General features: G+C 40.0%; 1 protein-coding gene and 1 pseudogene across 2 annotated transcripts; one reads left to right on the top strand and one right to left on the bottom strand.

The window, feature by feature from the left end:
• Positions 1-245: 245 nt before the first annotated feature.
• On the top strand, positions 246-3,844 carry LOC143584622 (chaperone protein ClpB1-like; annotated as a pseudogene). The gene is made up of 5 exons (XR_013144391.1): positions 246-618; positions 783-1,563; positions 1,878-2,059; positions 2,152-3,251; positions 3,338-3,844. The product of XR_013144391.1 is annotated as a chaperone protein ClpB1-like (transcript).
• A 7,252-nt stretch (positions 3,845-11,096) lies between these two features.
• On the bottom strand, positions 11,097-14,138 carry LOC143584642 (biotin carboxyl carrier protein of acetyl-CoA carboxylase, chloroplastic-like). The gene is made up of 7 exons (XM_077066656.1): positions 13,819-14,138; positions 12,853-12,906; positions 12,639-12,772; positions 12,233-12,548; positions 12,051-12,122; positions 11,416-11,481; positions 11,097-11,324 (listed from the first exon to the last, which is right to left on the bottom strand). The coding sequence occupies exons 1-7, from the start codon at positions 13,978-13,980 to the stop codon at positions 11,301-11,303; spliced, it is 828 nt and encodes a 275-aa protein (XP_076922771.1). The 5' UTR covers positions 13,981-14,138; the 3' UTR covers positions 11,097-11,300.
• Between the last annotated feature and the right edge of the window lie 844 nt (positions 14,139-14,982).

Raw genomic sequence — 14,982 nt, 5'->3', positions numbered from 1 at the left:
TAAAATAAACAAATATAGATTTAATTCTTTAAACCTTGACAGTTGCTTAAATTAGTTCTGGTGTTAAATAGTTTAGTGTACGACTGTACGTATCATTATGCAATATCTAAAATTCTACACTTTATCTAAAAATAAAAAAAATTACTCCTCACATTTTATTAATATTATTATCATTAGTTACATTACGTTGCATGTTAATTCAAAAATATCTAAAATTAGCCTTCATTTCATGTGTTTCCAGGTTTCATATTAATCACAAGAAATGAATCCTGACAAATTCACACACAAAACAAACGAAGCCTTAGCTTCCTCGCCATGACCTCCGGCCATGCACAATTCACTCCACTACACATCGCCGTGGCATTAATCTCCCACGCCAACGGAATATTCCGGCAAGCCATCACCAACGCCGGCGGCGAAGAAGCCGGCAACTCCGCCGAACGTGTCTTCACACAAGCCCTAAAAAAACTACCGTCTCAGTCACCTCCACCTGACGAGGTGCCAGCAAGCACCTCATTGATCAAAACTATTCGCCGCGCTCAATCGTCGCAGAAATCGCGCGGCGATACGCATTTAGCCGTTGATCAGTTGATTCTAGGGCTTTTGGAAGACTCACAGGTTAATATTATTATTAGTATTATTCTTCCCTAGTATTAGTATATTCTTTCCATATATTATTATTATTATTATTATTATTATTATTACAACACCACCACCACCACCACCACCACCACCACCAGGTATATGATTGATTGATTATTGATTGATTGATTGATTGACAGGTTAATGATTTGTTGAAGGAAGCTGGTGTTAGTGGCTCTAGAGTGAGAACTGAGGTGGAGAAGCTTAGAGGTAAGGAGAAGAAGGTGGATAGTGCTTCCGGTGATACGAATTTTCAAGCACTTAAGACGTACGGTCGAGATCTTGTCGAACAAGCCGGGAAGCTCGATCCGGTAATCGGGAGGGATGAGGAGATTAGGAGAGTGATTAGGATATTATTGAGACGGACTAAGAATAATCCGGTTTTAATTGGTGAGCCTGGAGTGGGAAAAACTGCTGTGGTTGAAGGATTGGCTCAGAGGATATTAAGAGGTGATGTACCGAATAATTTAAGTGATGTTCGGGTAGTGGCGTTGGATATGAGCGCGTTGATTGCTGGTGCAAAGTATAGAGGCGAGTTCGAGGAGCGTTTAAAGGCGGTTTTGAAGGAAGTGGAGGAGGCTGAAGGGAAGGTGATATTGTTTATTGATGAGGTTCATCTTGTGCTTGGGGCGGGGCGGACGGAAGGGTCGATGGACGCTGCGAATTTGTTTAAGCCTATGCTTGCTCGGGGTCAGTTGAGGTGTATCGGTGCGACTACTTTGGAGGAGTATAGGAAGTATGTGGAGAAAGATGCGGCGTTTGAGAGACGGTTTCAGCAGGTTTTGGTGGCGGAACCGAGTGTTCCGGATACTGTGAGTATTCTTAGAGGGTTGAAGGAGAGGTATGAAGGGCATCATGGTGTTCGGATTCTTGATCGGGCTCTTGTTGTTGCTGCTCAGCTTTCGAGCCGGTATATTACTGGTATGTTTCGTTTTCGTTGGCTGATTTGAACTAGATTTGAATTTTGAAAGTCACTAATTCCGTCTTATTAAAATTGTCATAGTTTGAAAAACACAAAATCTAAGATAGATTGAATGTTATTTTTTTTACTCACCAAATGACAATAATGCCCTTAGAAATTGAGTTCATCAATATTGTTTATTATGTGTGTTAAAGGTTAAACTTGGAAATTGGCTAATAAATTTTGAAAGTGGACATATGGACACTTTTAATGGGGGACGTAGGGAGTATATAGTAGTGATGATGGTTGTAATGTTTGTTGAATATGTATGCAGCGCGCTTTTTGCCGGATAAGGCTATTGATCTTGTGGATGAAGCGTGCGCGAACGTGAGGGTGCAACTCGATAGTCAACCGGAAGAAATCGACAACCTTGAAAGGAAGCGGATGCAATTGGAAGTTGAGCTCCATGCTTTAGAGAAAGAGAAGGATAAAGCAAGCAAAGCGCGTCTTGTTGAAGTAAGTTAATTAGATTGATGATGCATTGATCTTTAGGTTAATTTTAAGGTAACTGTATTTGAATGTACTAACTTGTGTTGGTTTTGATTCAGGTGAAAAAGGAACTTGATGACTTGAGGGATAGACTTCAACCACTAATGATGAAATATAAGAAGGAAAAAGAACGAATCGACGAACTTAGAAGGTTGAAACAGAAAAGGGAAGAGCTTTTGGTGGCTTTGCAAGAAGCAGAAAGAAGATATGATTTAGCAAGAGCTGCAGACTTGAAATATGGAGCGGTTCAAGAGGTGGAGACCGCGATAGCGAAGCTCGAAGGGACTACAGATGTCAATGTGATGCTAACAGAGACGGTGGGACCTGACCAGATTGCTGAGGTGGTGAGCCGGTGGACTGGTATACCTGTGACTAGGCTTGGAACTAATGAGAAAGAGAGGCTTATTGGTCTAGCCGATAGGTTGCATCAGAGAGTAGTGGGTCAGGATCAGGCGGTGGGTGCTGTGGCTGAGGCGGTTTTGAGGTCACGAGCTGGTTTGGGAAGGGCTCAGCAACCGACTGGTTCGTTCTTGTTCTTGGGTCCCACGGGTGTTGGGAAAACCGAGCTTGCTAAGGCTCTTGCGGAACAACTTTTTGATGATGAGAAACTTATGATTAGGATTGATATGTCCGAGTACTGGAGCAACATTCGGTTGCTAGGTTAATCGGTGCTCCACCAGGGTATGTTGGCCATGAAGAAGGCGGTCAACTTACTGAAGCAGTAAGGAGAAGACCTTACAGTGTTGTGTTATTTGATGAAGTAGAGAAAGCACATCAGTCAGTTTTCAACACATTGCTTCAAATGTTGGATGATGGAAGGTTGACCGACGGTCAAGGTCGGACCGTTGACTTCACCAACACGGTCATCATCATGACCTCCAATCTCGGAGCTGAGTATCTATTAAAGGGCTTGTCTGGGAAGACCACGATGGAGAACGCTCGTGAAATGGTGATGCAAGAGGTTAGGAAGCACTTTAAGCCGGAGCTGTTGAACAGGCTTGATGAGATTGTGGTTTTCGATCCGCTTTCTCATGATCAGTTAAGAAAGGTTGCTAGACTTCAAATGAAAGATGTCGCTGCTCGTCTTGCTGATAGGGGTGTTGCTTTGGGTGTTACAGAAGCAGCTTTAGATTTTATATTAAGCGAGAGTTATGATCCGGTAAGTGTCAAAATCTTGTTCACTTGGTTTATTATGTTATGTGTATACATTGATCATTTGGGCTGACATGTTATGAATGCGTGTAGGTTTATGGGGCGAGACCGATTAGAAGGTGGTTGGAAAGGAGGGTGGTGACCGAATTGTCAAAGATGTTGATCAGAGAGGACATTGATGAAAACTCGACAGTGTATATCGATGCAGGCATGAATGGAGAAGAGTTGAGTTACAGGGTGGAAAAGAATGGTGGATTGGTGAATGCTGCAACAGGGCAGAAGTCGGATATACTGATCCAAATCCTGAATGCAAATGGTGGTGCGCGTAGTGACGCAGCACAAGCGGTTAAGAGGATGAAGATTGAGGAGGTGGATGACGATGAAGAAATGGACGAATAAGATGCCGCACAAGAGGATGAAGGTTTGAGGGTGGACAATGAAATGGATGAATAATTTGATGACCTTTTGTTGATTTTGTTTTGGAGATGAGTTTTATGTATCTACAGCTTGTATGTTGTTTAAGAGGCTTGTCTATGTTGAACAAGTTTCTTGGTTTACTAATGTTTGTTTCAATGAATGTGAATTAGTAAACCCTTTTACTTAAATCAATTATTATGTTAATATAAAAGCTTTGTCTCTGTTGTTTTGACCTTACTAGATCATCTCTGATATAATCTAAAATGCCCAAAACAATGTAAGTGTAAAGCTGTCCAAACCGCTTATCGCTCGAATTTGTTCGGGAAATGCTCGTTCGTTTGTCGCTTGATTGTAAACAAGCCGCTCCGCTCGGTTTGGTTTGTAATTGTAAACGAAACACGACCGTTTATCGCTCGAATTCGCTCGGGAAATGCTCGTTTGTTTGTTGCTCGATTGTAAACAAGCCGCTCCGCTCAGTTTGGTTTATAATTGTAAACGAAACAAGCGACGAGCAAAGGCCCACTCGGTTCGGTTTGTTCGAATAGTTTTAATTCATTTTATATATATTTATATACATATGTAAATAGGATTAAAATAGAGTTTAAAACTCCTATTCCAACGAACCCCCAATTCCCTCTGTGCATTCCAAATTCCACCTTTTAAAAATCATCATCATCTCATAACCCCCAATTCTATCTCCGTCCACTAACAATCACAATCCATTCAAATAGAGTTTAAAACAACCCCCGTGTGGTCATGTTTGGCTAAAAGTTGCCAGTGTCAAACACCCCGGTTCCACCACAAGCAAAGTTCACTCCGCCTCGCAACTTGTCCCGCGCATATTTTCTGAACGCATACGGCAATGGAGACTTGATCCCCATAAACTTGGCTGCAAAAAATTATCTTTTTTGGTGGTTAATACGTGTTGCACGCCAGGTGTTCGACGAAATTACGACTTACGTTCGGATAAGTTAAAGGTTGTTTACTTGCATTTGGGTGCTTAAGGGGGTATTTTGAGTTGGAGTTCTACACAATTTGCTTTATTTTGGAGTTATACCTTCCTCCTCTTGTGCCTTAGCGGTTGTTGTGGGGTGCTAGATGGGGTGAGCAACCCGTAGTTGCTCCCCTCCTTCGATTGTGAGGGGTTTGGTCTTTGATTCTTGCTCTAACTCATCTCGAGTCGGAGTCTTTAGGGGTCCGTTGTCTTTTGTGATTTGTTTGTTTTCTGTTCTCGTGTGTACATGGCTACCATAAAAAGAATTTGGAACGTAAATACAGGAGGGCTTGGCCCTAGCCCCACTAACGGTTTAAGGCCATGCCCCTTTAAGCATTTCCACGAGTGTAAGGATGGTAGACCTGGGTCCTCGGGGTTTTTCCGCCTGCTTGAGCACATGCAAAGTACCCATTTCAAAACGGATACTCGGAAGAACATTTTAAAAGATGCTATCTCCAAGGATTTGGACCTTTTTATAGATGTTGGGGACGCCCTTCGGGCGGGGGATAAATGGTTATGTGGGAGGTGCATGACGTTGCATGCCCTTAGCAGGGGGTGCAAGCATGCTGATGATGTCTATTCTTTTTCTGTGGATTCTGGAGATGCTGGAGAATTCATCGTTGAGATCCAGAAACCTAATCGTGTGTCTGTGGATAGGAACCCAGGTCCATCTGTAGGAGTGGTTGGGGATGTATCCCTTTTGGAACGGGTTTTCTCCCTTCCCATTCAAACGGTTAAGAGCATCCCCCCAAGTTGTCCTTTGGCATGTGCTTTACGCAAGGTAGTGGATTCACCAGGCTCGATTGAGAATTGGGTCAAATTACTATTGTTTCCGCGTTGTACTTTAAGAGTGGTGAAACCTTCCACTAGGCAGGAACGCAGGTCAGGGAATCGAAAGTCTTTGTAATGTAGTAGCATTCAGCAAGCACTTGCGGTGTGGAAAGATGGATATGGTTTTGCTGACTTGGTTCTTTCTCTATTTGATAACGTGGGGGGGAAGCACTTTTCTAAAAGAGAGGTGGGAGGAGAGGAGGGTTCTGAAAACAAACTCAATATTAAACAATGTCTCAGGAAAGTCAGGGATGGTCATTTCACAGCTGCAGTCAAGGTATTATGCTCAAGTGGGGTTGCCCCTCTCGGAGATTCAACCATGAAAGCCTTCATTAATAAACACCCAGTGGTGTTGCCTCCGTCCTTGCCTTCTATAGCTCTGTCGCCCTGCCTACTCTCTCTGTGGATGGGGACTGTCTGCTTAGATGTATCCGATCATTTCCTAAAGGGACCTCATGCGGGAGAGACGGGATGCGGGCGCAACACTTGTTGGACACTCTTAGTGGTGAGGGATCAGTGACTTCCATGGGTCTGCTCTCAGTCATCACTGAAGTCGTCAACTTATGGCTAGGGGGTCTGTGCCCCAAGGTGCTCGCTGAGTTTATTGCTTCGGCCCCCCTTACCCCTTTATTAAAGCCGGATAATGGAATTCGGCCTATTGCTGTGGGGGCTATCTGGCGTAGGTAGGTTGTTTTTTAAAGTGGCTATGAAGATGGTTGGGAAGGAAATGACTCAATATTTAGGGGACTTTCAGTTTGGGGTAGGGACCCCTAATGGGACAGAGGCGGTGCTTCACAGCGCGAACCGGTTTCTTAACTCCTTTCACACGGACGGTTCTTTAGCTATGCTTACCGTGGACTTCTCCAACGCCTTCAATATGGTCGACCGCACAGCCCTTCTCCGGGAGGTTCATCATCATTACCCGTCTATCTATCTATGGGTCCAGTTCCTTTATGCCCAGCCGGCTAGGTTGTACGTTGGTGATGACTGTATAGGGGCTACTACTGGGGTTCAGCAGGGAGACCCCCTTGGGCCCCTCCTCTTTGCCTTAGCATTACACTCTCTTGTTCTCCGGGTATAAAATGACTGTAACCTCCCATTTCATGCTTGGTACTTGGATGATGAGACTATTATTGGTGGTGCCAACGAAGTCGCTAAAGCCTAGACATTATCAGCTCGGAAGGGCCATCATTGGGGCTTCAACTTAATATTAAGAAAACCGAGGTTTTTTGGCCAGTGTGTAATGGTGTGAAAGTTAAAGATAAGCTTTTCCCTAGTAGGATTGGTAGACCAGAGAGAGGGGTAAAGCTCCTTGGAGGGGCTGTTAGTCGAGATCCCTACTTTATTAAGGAGTTGGCGAGGCGGAGAGCAGCTCGTGCTGTTGATCTTATGAAACTCTTACTGTGACATTCGTCAATTTCGGGTCTCGTTTGTTTTCGTTTTTGTATTCGTTTATCATGTAAACCGACCCATTTTGTAAACCAAAACTTATGATATAATCAAAATGATGGATTTTATGTTACAATATTGTTTTACACTTGTTGGGTCTTGAAAACATTTTTTTTGTTCCTTAAAACTCCTTAAAATGACTTAAACCAAACTTTGGGGACTATTATTGTCATTTACCAAAAACTTGTTTGACCATTTCAACCATCATATGCATCTTTACCCTATTTGTATGAACTATACTCTTACCATTATAAAAGCAAGGCTCCATACACCATTTTGGTTGTTCATCTTCTCCAAAATCTCTCTCAAATCCAAGTATTCATCTTCAACATTTTGTTATTTTGATTTCTTAAGGTCAACTAACTATAGTCTTTCATTTTAACTTGTTCATCTAATATTACTAACACTTGAATATGGTGGTACAACATATATATAATACACACCCCTTGTTTCCTTTTTTTGTTACTTCACCGACTCCGGTTGGTTAAGTTTCGAATGTCATAAGGCAAGGCTTCATGGAGGACTTTGTGTTCTAGATATATATACACACACACATTACTTATTATACATATCACTTATGACTAACTTTTAACCCTTTTAGTTTGTTCATCTTATTTACAAGTTCCATGGTGTGGGTTTGTGTAAGACTAACCTCGGTTTAACCGAAACTAGTCCAAACCGGAAACCGAACTTTTGTTTACTAGTTTTGTTAAAATAGTTGTTTAAACATGTTTATTGCTAGATTTTAGTTTCAAAAATCATTTTTACAAGTTCTTTGATATTAAGCATATGGAATCCATCTATGAACTCGTTGGGAGATGGAAACCGAACTAAACCGAAACTTTTGCTTAAAAGACTTGTAGTTAACTTTTTAGTTGTAAAATTTAAGTTTTCTTCATTTATAAACCAATATACAAGTTCTATGATATTTGGGCATGTAGAAACCATCTATGAACTATTTGTGAGATGGAGACCAAACCAAACCGAACTATACCGAATTTTACTCGCTTAAGACACACAAGTGTGTTTTTAGCTATCAAAACTTGTATATTTCTTTAAAAATAGTTTACAAACTGATTTTAATTATTTTCTTAAGTACTTGAAATTGTTGGATCCAACTTGATCTCATCACATAGTTGGACCGACAAAACCGAACACTCGCTTAACGTGCGTTGTTAGTTCTAAACAATAGATCTACATACTTGGTTAAGTGTTAGTATATTTTAATGAGTTATCTCATAACAATTAATATGTTGGAAAGTTGACTTTGGGTTTGACCATTTGTCAAGACCCGAATCGACAACCTGAACACTCGTTAAAAACCCGTTTTAGTATCTTTGTCCCAAAGGAACTTGCATTTTAGCATTTTTCCCACCTTATTACTTAACATTGGTTAAGTAAATATTAAGGTTAGATACTTTAACCCGGTTTCGAGCAAACTTACATTTTTAAATGATTGTTATTATAAATTCTTAAATAGTTACATTTTAAACATTGAACTTTAATTGTTTACTTTTTGCAACAATTATTTTATTTAAAGATCTTCAAGACAACCATTCTAAATCCAAGATTTTATTGACATTTAGGCCTTGCTCGTTAAACTTCATCCATCCGGTTATTCATCTTTTACCGATCAAGTTTTATACTTGAACGTGAGTAACTTTATACCCCGTTTTCTATCTTTTGTTTTGGAGTGACATTTCATACTTATTCAAATCAAATGCTTTATACTTGAGTCTTAAACCACAAACGTTGTTGTATACTTTACTTGAATAATTGCTCGATTTGGTGTTCTATGCTTATATGCCTATGTGTTTATCACTTTCGGTTGGTGGAATCTATAAATCCTAGACTACTTGGCATCCCCTTGTAGCAAGGTGTCGTTAACGTAATGCAATTAACGATATTCTATTAAATCCTAGACTACTTGGCAATCCCTTGTAGCTAGGTGGCGCTAACGTAATTCTATTAGCGATTGTCAATTTATCCAAGTTTATTATTATTTATGGTTTTGTATACTAGTTTTGTGGCTTTTCATACTATATATCTATTGTTCAAACTTATGAATTGCTCACCAACCTTTGTGTTGACAACTTTATTTCATGAAATGTTACAGGTTTGCATTTAGGTTGATTATGGAGTTCGGTGAAGAAAATGACACAAATACCGTTAGGATATTAGCAAAAATGAACAATATTTGATTTGCTATATTTTGCTATATTTTGTTGTATTTGACTTGTGAATATTTGGTTATGTGACATTTTCGATGTTGTAAAATGAAATGAGTTTGTTAAATATTGTCGCTTTAAATAGTGTCATGCGCTTATGGGCAATCGTTACACCTCGGCATGTTCCGCCGCCTTTGGTCGGGGTGTGACACTTACCTTGCCTTAGGGATCCCCAGATCGAACTCCTCCTACTTAGGTCTTGCATGGGGGTTGCTAAGTTGCTTTTTGGGTTACGAACATGCCACCCCCATATGATGGATGATGCGGTATCCTGTTTTGATAAGGGGCTTCGAGAAGCTATCGAAGACACAGTTGTATGTGGATGGTGATCTTCAGTGGCGACTTGTATCTTTACCGATGCGCTTGGGGGGTTTAGGCCTTCTTTCGGCTCATGATGTTGGGGTTTACGCTTTTGTAGCGTCGAGGGCTCAGTCTTGGAAGCTGCAGAATCACATCTTAAGGAATAGCGGAGTTGTCGACCTGGACTCAGACTACGTGCAGGCCTTGGAACGCCTAAATGGCGCTCTCCCAGACTTTGACATTGGCGGTTTCTCTAATAAGGACACCGCCCCACCAAAGCCTCAAAAAACTTTGGCGAATGCCCTTTTTGGCAAAATCGCTCAGAGCCTGGGAGAAGTTTTTGGATTGTCCCCCCGACAGAAGGCGGTTATTGAATGCTTACAAGGTCCTCATGCCCAAGATTTTCTGACCGTTATCCCGATTGATGGCTTGGGCCAAAGCATGTCTGCGGTCGAGTATAGGGCCATTCTTAAGTACCGTTTGATGGTCCCAATGTACCCAGAAGACGAAACATGTCCGATCTGCCGTAAGGCTTGCCTGGATAAATTCGGAGAGCATGCGGTTCATTGCCAGGAGATGCCTAGGTTCAAATACCGACATGATTGGGTGCGGGACGTTCTTTGGGACATCTTAAGGCGAGCTGAGATATCAGCTAAAAAGGAAGCCTCCGTAAACTTCCTTACAGACCCCACGGAAGGGAGGTCCACTCTATGACCGGCAGATTTGCTCGTCTTTGGTTGGGCCGGGGGAAAACACGCTTGTGTTGACCTCACAGGGGTATCTCCTTTAGCTGGTTTGAGGGATAATGGGTTTGTAGCTGGGCAAGTAATGAAAAGGGCTGAAACGAAGAAGGTGGAGAAACATGCTAAAGCCTGCGAAGAGAACCAACATGTTTTTGTCCCTCTGACTTTTGATACCTTTGGCTCCTTGGCACCGAAAGCTATCTGTTTCCTAACCAGGGTCCAACGGGTTGTGCATCGCAATGTTTCGACTCCAAAGGGGCAGGGGTATGTCTTTAGCAGGTTAGGGTTTACAATTCAGAAAGGGGTGGCGGCGCAGCTTGTTGCCCGCCTACCTGCTATGTTGATGTATTATCTATGTTTCTTATTAAATATATAATATAAATTTTATTTTGTTTTAATAATTATCTTTGTTGAATATTTTGCTAGTACTTATATTTAGTTTTCAATATTAAAGATAATTATAAAACAATTAAGTTATATATTTGTGTATATATAGTTATATAAATAATTATTTTTTAATTATTAATTGTTTTATTACATTATATCCAACTTCAGACTTTAATTTTATCAAAAACTACAAGCTACTAGTTTTTCTAGAAAAAGAAAGAAAAAAAAGTAATGCTCCGAACTCGCTCGAAAATACTTGGAAAATACTCAGTTCGATTTTGAGCGGCTCGGCTCGGTTCAATTTAAAACGAGCCAAGCAACGAGCAAGCCCTCGCTCTGTTCGGCTTGTGAAAAGCCCTAAGCGTATCAACAAGCAATAAAATAGTACATTTTGATCCAAAATATAACCCCCTTGAAGTGGTAGGAAAAAAAATATATTTTATAATATAAAAAGGTTGAATATAATGAAATGACCAAGGCTCAAGAGCAGCCAATTAACTAGATTATTTTAAAATTATTAATTATTATTATTATAATTAATTATACAAGGTGCCTCACACTCAAATCAACACAGAATTGTACTCACTAAAAGGTGAACAAACAAAATTACAACCCACAATATAAGTATTAAACAACAAACAGAAGTCAACTAAATGCTCAATTTGCCTTGTGTTTTGATTCCTCACCATACCAATTCATGTTCCTCATCATGGTTGAATAACAAGTAGAGGCTGCACACAAGAACAGCGGCTCGTTTAATTAGCAACACGAGATACAGTTTTTTTGTATGCAAAAGAAGATTAAAAGGAAAAAACGAAGTACCGTATCCAGGCTGACAGGTTTTCCATCCTCAGCAACAATATCAACTATTGTTCCAGATTGATCGGCCTATATCATGACAAAATAATGTAGTGTTCAAAACAATGCGGAAAGAAAGAAGGTCAAGAGCAAAGTTGTGCATAAAATCGCTTGTTTACGACTGGGAAGATATTGTGAGGCCGTTACGTTACAAAGCAAATAAGCAATGTTTCCATTTCCAACAAAATTGTTATCAGTAGAATGAAAGCATAACTGTAGTCTACTAGTGGCAATCATGTAACATCAATGGCCTTAAGCTTGTATATAGGTCATTATCACTAACAACTTAAATAAAATTTAAATAGAAAACATCACATGATATTAAAATCAGAAGGTGAGTGCTAAAGTCTGTTTGCTAAAAGTCCTAGCTTAGCAAGAGTAATGATGGTTATGAACTTATGATTATGATGATGATGACGATAGAAGAAAGTCAGAAACATCTATGTCTATATTAAAGTTTGAACTTGAATAATGATTAAAGACTCACACCCGACAGTTATTCCAAATTTTTCATCTGTTAAAAACACCTAAAAGATAACATCTAGTTCTTACTACTTGCAAGTAATTCAAACTAAGAATAGAAGTGTGATAGTGATTACCTCAATCTCATTCATCAACTTCATGGCCTCAATAATGCAAATAACCTGGCCTTTCTGAACCTTGTCACCAACCTGGAAAACATATATTAAAATTTTATTAGTAAGTCAAACAAATAAAGAAACCATAAAAGAAGACGGTAATAGATTACATATGTCATGTTTACAGTCTACTATCAACATACCTTCACAAATGCTGGAGCTCCCGGGGCAGGAGACCTGTAAAATGTTCCAGCCATGGGACTTTTCAATGGAGGAAGAGATGACCTTGGTTTTGCAGGGGTAGGCGAGGGTGGTGCTGGTGCAGATGCAGGAGGAACCGATGGTGCAGACTGTGGTGGCGGCAGCGGTAGTGATTGATACGTAGCCTGAGGTGGTGGAGATTGCATCATGACCATAGGGTTAGCTGGCGGTTGAGGCAAAGCTTCTTTTTTCCTTATAAGAACCTCAAAATTATCTTGCTTTAGCTCAAGCTCCATAATATCTCTTGAATCCACAAGTCTGAAACATCAAAATAGAAGTTGAGCATACATATGTTTATACAAATTCCAGTCATTGGAAAAATGTATTACAAGTAACGGATTAGCTTACTCTACAAGCCCTGCTACTTGATTCATAAATGCAGTGATTGTTGCAGCATCAGGGATTGCGGTCTCTGCTTTCTTGGTAGATTCCTCAGGCTTCTTTGAAGGTTGTTTAGAATTTGATGATTTCTCAAGGGCAATCTTAAACAGAAAATTAAAATTAATTTTTTACAACCAAGTACTTTATTTATGCACTTGATAATATATATCTTGAAGGTTACCTCATTAAGCTGAGCAGACACTCGCAAGACATCATTCCGGTTCCTCTTAGATGACTGCATAGAATAGCAATCAAATAAGAAAACACAATAAATATAAATCAACTTGATTATATGAATTCAAACATCAAATGATCAAAATAAAACAATCCATCACACAGACACACACTTTTTTATTCTCTCTGTCATGTAATAAACTGATTTTTTTCCTAACTTAATAATAGCATTAAGAAATAAACTCATCAAGTCATTCATACACTAACAATCAAATTTCTTTGAAAACCTCCTCAATCTGTAAAAAGCAGAAAGCATGCTGATAAACCACAACAAATTTATATATTATCATTGTTCATGAGGAACTGATCCAAGAGTTAACAGATTCTTATATGGATTAGCTTGATCAGCGAAAACAGGGCATGAAGGGCCCAAGGTGGTGAGTCCCAAAATCCATCATTTAAGCCTCCGATTGTCCTCCTCAAGTTTGGCAACAATAAAACCTTCCTATATTTAGTTTGACGCGCTTTACAGCTATCTAGCCAACATAATTTAGGGCCTTGTTAAACGTCTTAATTTCATGTTTCAAATTCATTTTGTAATTTATTACAAAAGAGTTGTATTGTAATCATTTCAGTATACAAAAGTTCAATAAACACACTCCGTGTTGAGCAGATTATATTTTATCACTTCCGCTCTGCATCAATTGGAACAATGGCTAACATCTTGTTTCTCACGACTTGGTACTAGATCAGAGTCTACATACAGATGACACTAAAGTTTCTGATACTAAACTATGCCTAACTAGAGAGAGATTGCTAAACCTAAAAAGTAACCAATGCAGCATCAAAGTTAACAACACATCTAACAAATCAATTAGCAAGCTCTGTATCTCAAAACAGAAGTAAATTCAATTCAATTCAATTCGTAAATGAAATAATAATAATAATAATAATAATAATAATAATAATAAACCTGAGATGAGGATCCAGAGATGAATGCGCGGCTGGATTTGATATCCGATTGGAAGCTAACCACAGAGGTGGTGTTACGGTGGTTGGGATTTCGGTTAGGGTTTGAGTGAGGAGCCAATAGAGCTGTTGTTGTTTTGGGGCAATTGACAGTGAAAGAAGCCATTGCTGAAACAGTTGAATTGCAATGGAAATGAAATGAAGGATTATTATTATTATTATTATTGTATGGATTTGGTGGCGGTAAGATAGAGATGAGTTAGTAAGTAGAGTGTTGTTGAGACGATATCAACGAGGAGACTGCTGCTTAAGTGACGATTGTTTTCAGGATGATGACAGGTATGTATTTCTGGGAGATAGCTCCATAATAATAATAATAATAATATAAAAACAATATTAAATCATTACTCATTTTCCGTTAAATTGAACTATGTTTTGTTTTACCGGCTCCTCGCTGTCGTGTCGTTTGGCGGGTGTGGGGGTCGGGTTTTATCCGGTGAGTCCCTCAATAGGTGGACCGCTAGGGGCTCCGTCCGTCCGGACTAGTGGCCGGCTCAGGCTACCTTTAGCCAATGGGGGGCCGCGTACGGAGTACACGGGCGTTACTTAGTTGGCCGTTCAAAAAAAAAACTATGTTTTGTTTTCATAGATCTGTTTGAATATGCGTCTTTAGTCAAATAGTTTTAAATTTGTGATTTTCGTCCCTATGGTTTCATTTCACTTGCGGTTAAATCTGACTTTGCTAACCCCGTTAAGTCTGGTCGTTAATCCCATCAGCGTGCCTCTCACGTGATGACAAGTTTTGTCATTTGAGGGGAGGGCTTGGTGTTGGTGCTTTCCAAAGAATCTATGGTGGACGCAAGAGGAACGGTAGTGCTCCACCTCACTTCTGCAAAAGCAGTGGCGGTGTTGCACGTCACATTCTTCAACAACTGCAGACCATGAACATTGTTGACTTTGACTCTAAGGGGAGTGTTTAAAACTTCAGTATTTATGAGCGCATAAAAAAAGTAGCTGTTTGAATTGTGTTACTGATTTTATGTGATAATGTGCACAGTGGAAGGAAGATTACATCGAATGGTAGAAGAGATCTTGATCAAGTTGCAGGAAGAGTAGTGGTTGCTACCCCTTGAGGCTTTGCAGCTTATAAATTAAAACACATGGGTTT

Source organism: Bidens hawaiensis, unplaced genomic scaffold (assembly GCF_021521415.1).
Source record: "Bidens hawaiensis isolate Kalapana, Puna unplaced genomic scaffold, B.hawaiensis_p1.1 tig00033212_1, whole genome shotgun sequence".
Classification (NCBI taxonomy): Eukaryota; Viridiplantae; Streptophyta; class Magnoliopsida; order Asterales; family Asteraceae; genus Bidens; species Bidens hawaiensis.
The sequence above is the reverse complement of the archived record's forward strand: the minus strand, read 5'-3'. Positions and strand labels throughout refer to the sequence as shown.

What these genes read in the sequence shown, in the direction of transcription:
- LOC143584642 (XM_077066656.1), bottom strand. Translation starts at nt 13,980, where the DNA reads ATGGCTTCTTTCACTGTCAATTGCCCCAAAACAACAACAGCTCTATTG. An exon ending in AGTTGATGAATGAGATTGAG is followed by an intron (nt 11,482 to 12,050) that starts GTAATCACTATC and finishes GTCATGATATAG; the next exon opens with GCCGATCAATCTGGAACAAT. An exon ending in AACCTGTCAGCCTGGATACG is followed by an intron (nt 11,325 to 11,415) that starts GTACTTCGTTTT and finishes TCTTGTGTGCAG; the next exon opens with CCTCTACTTGTTATTCAACC.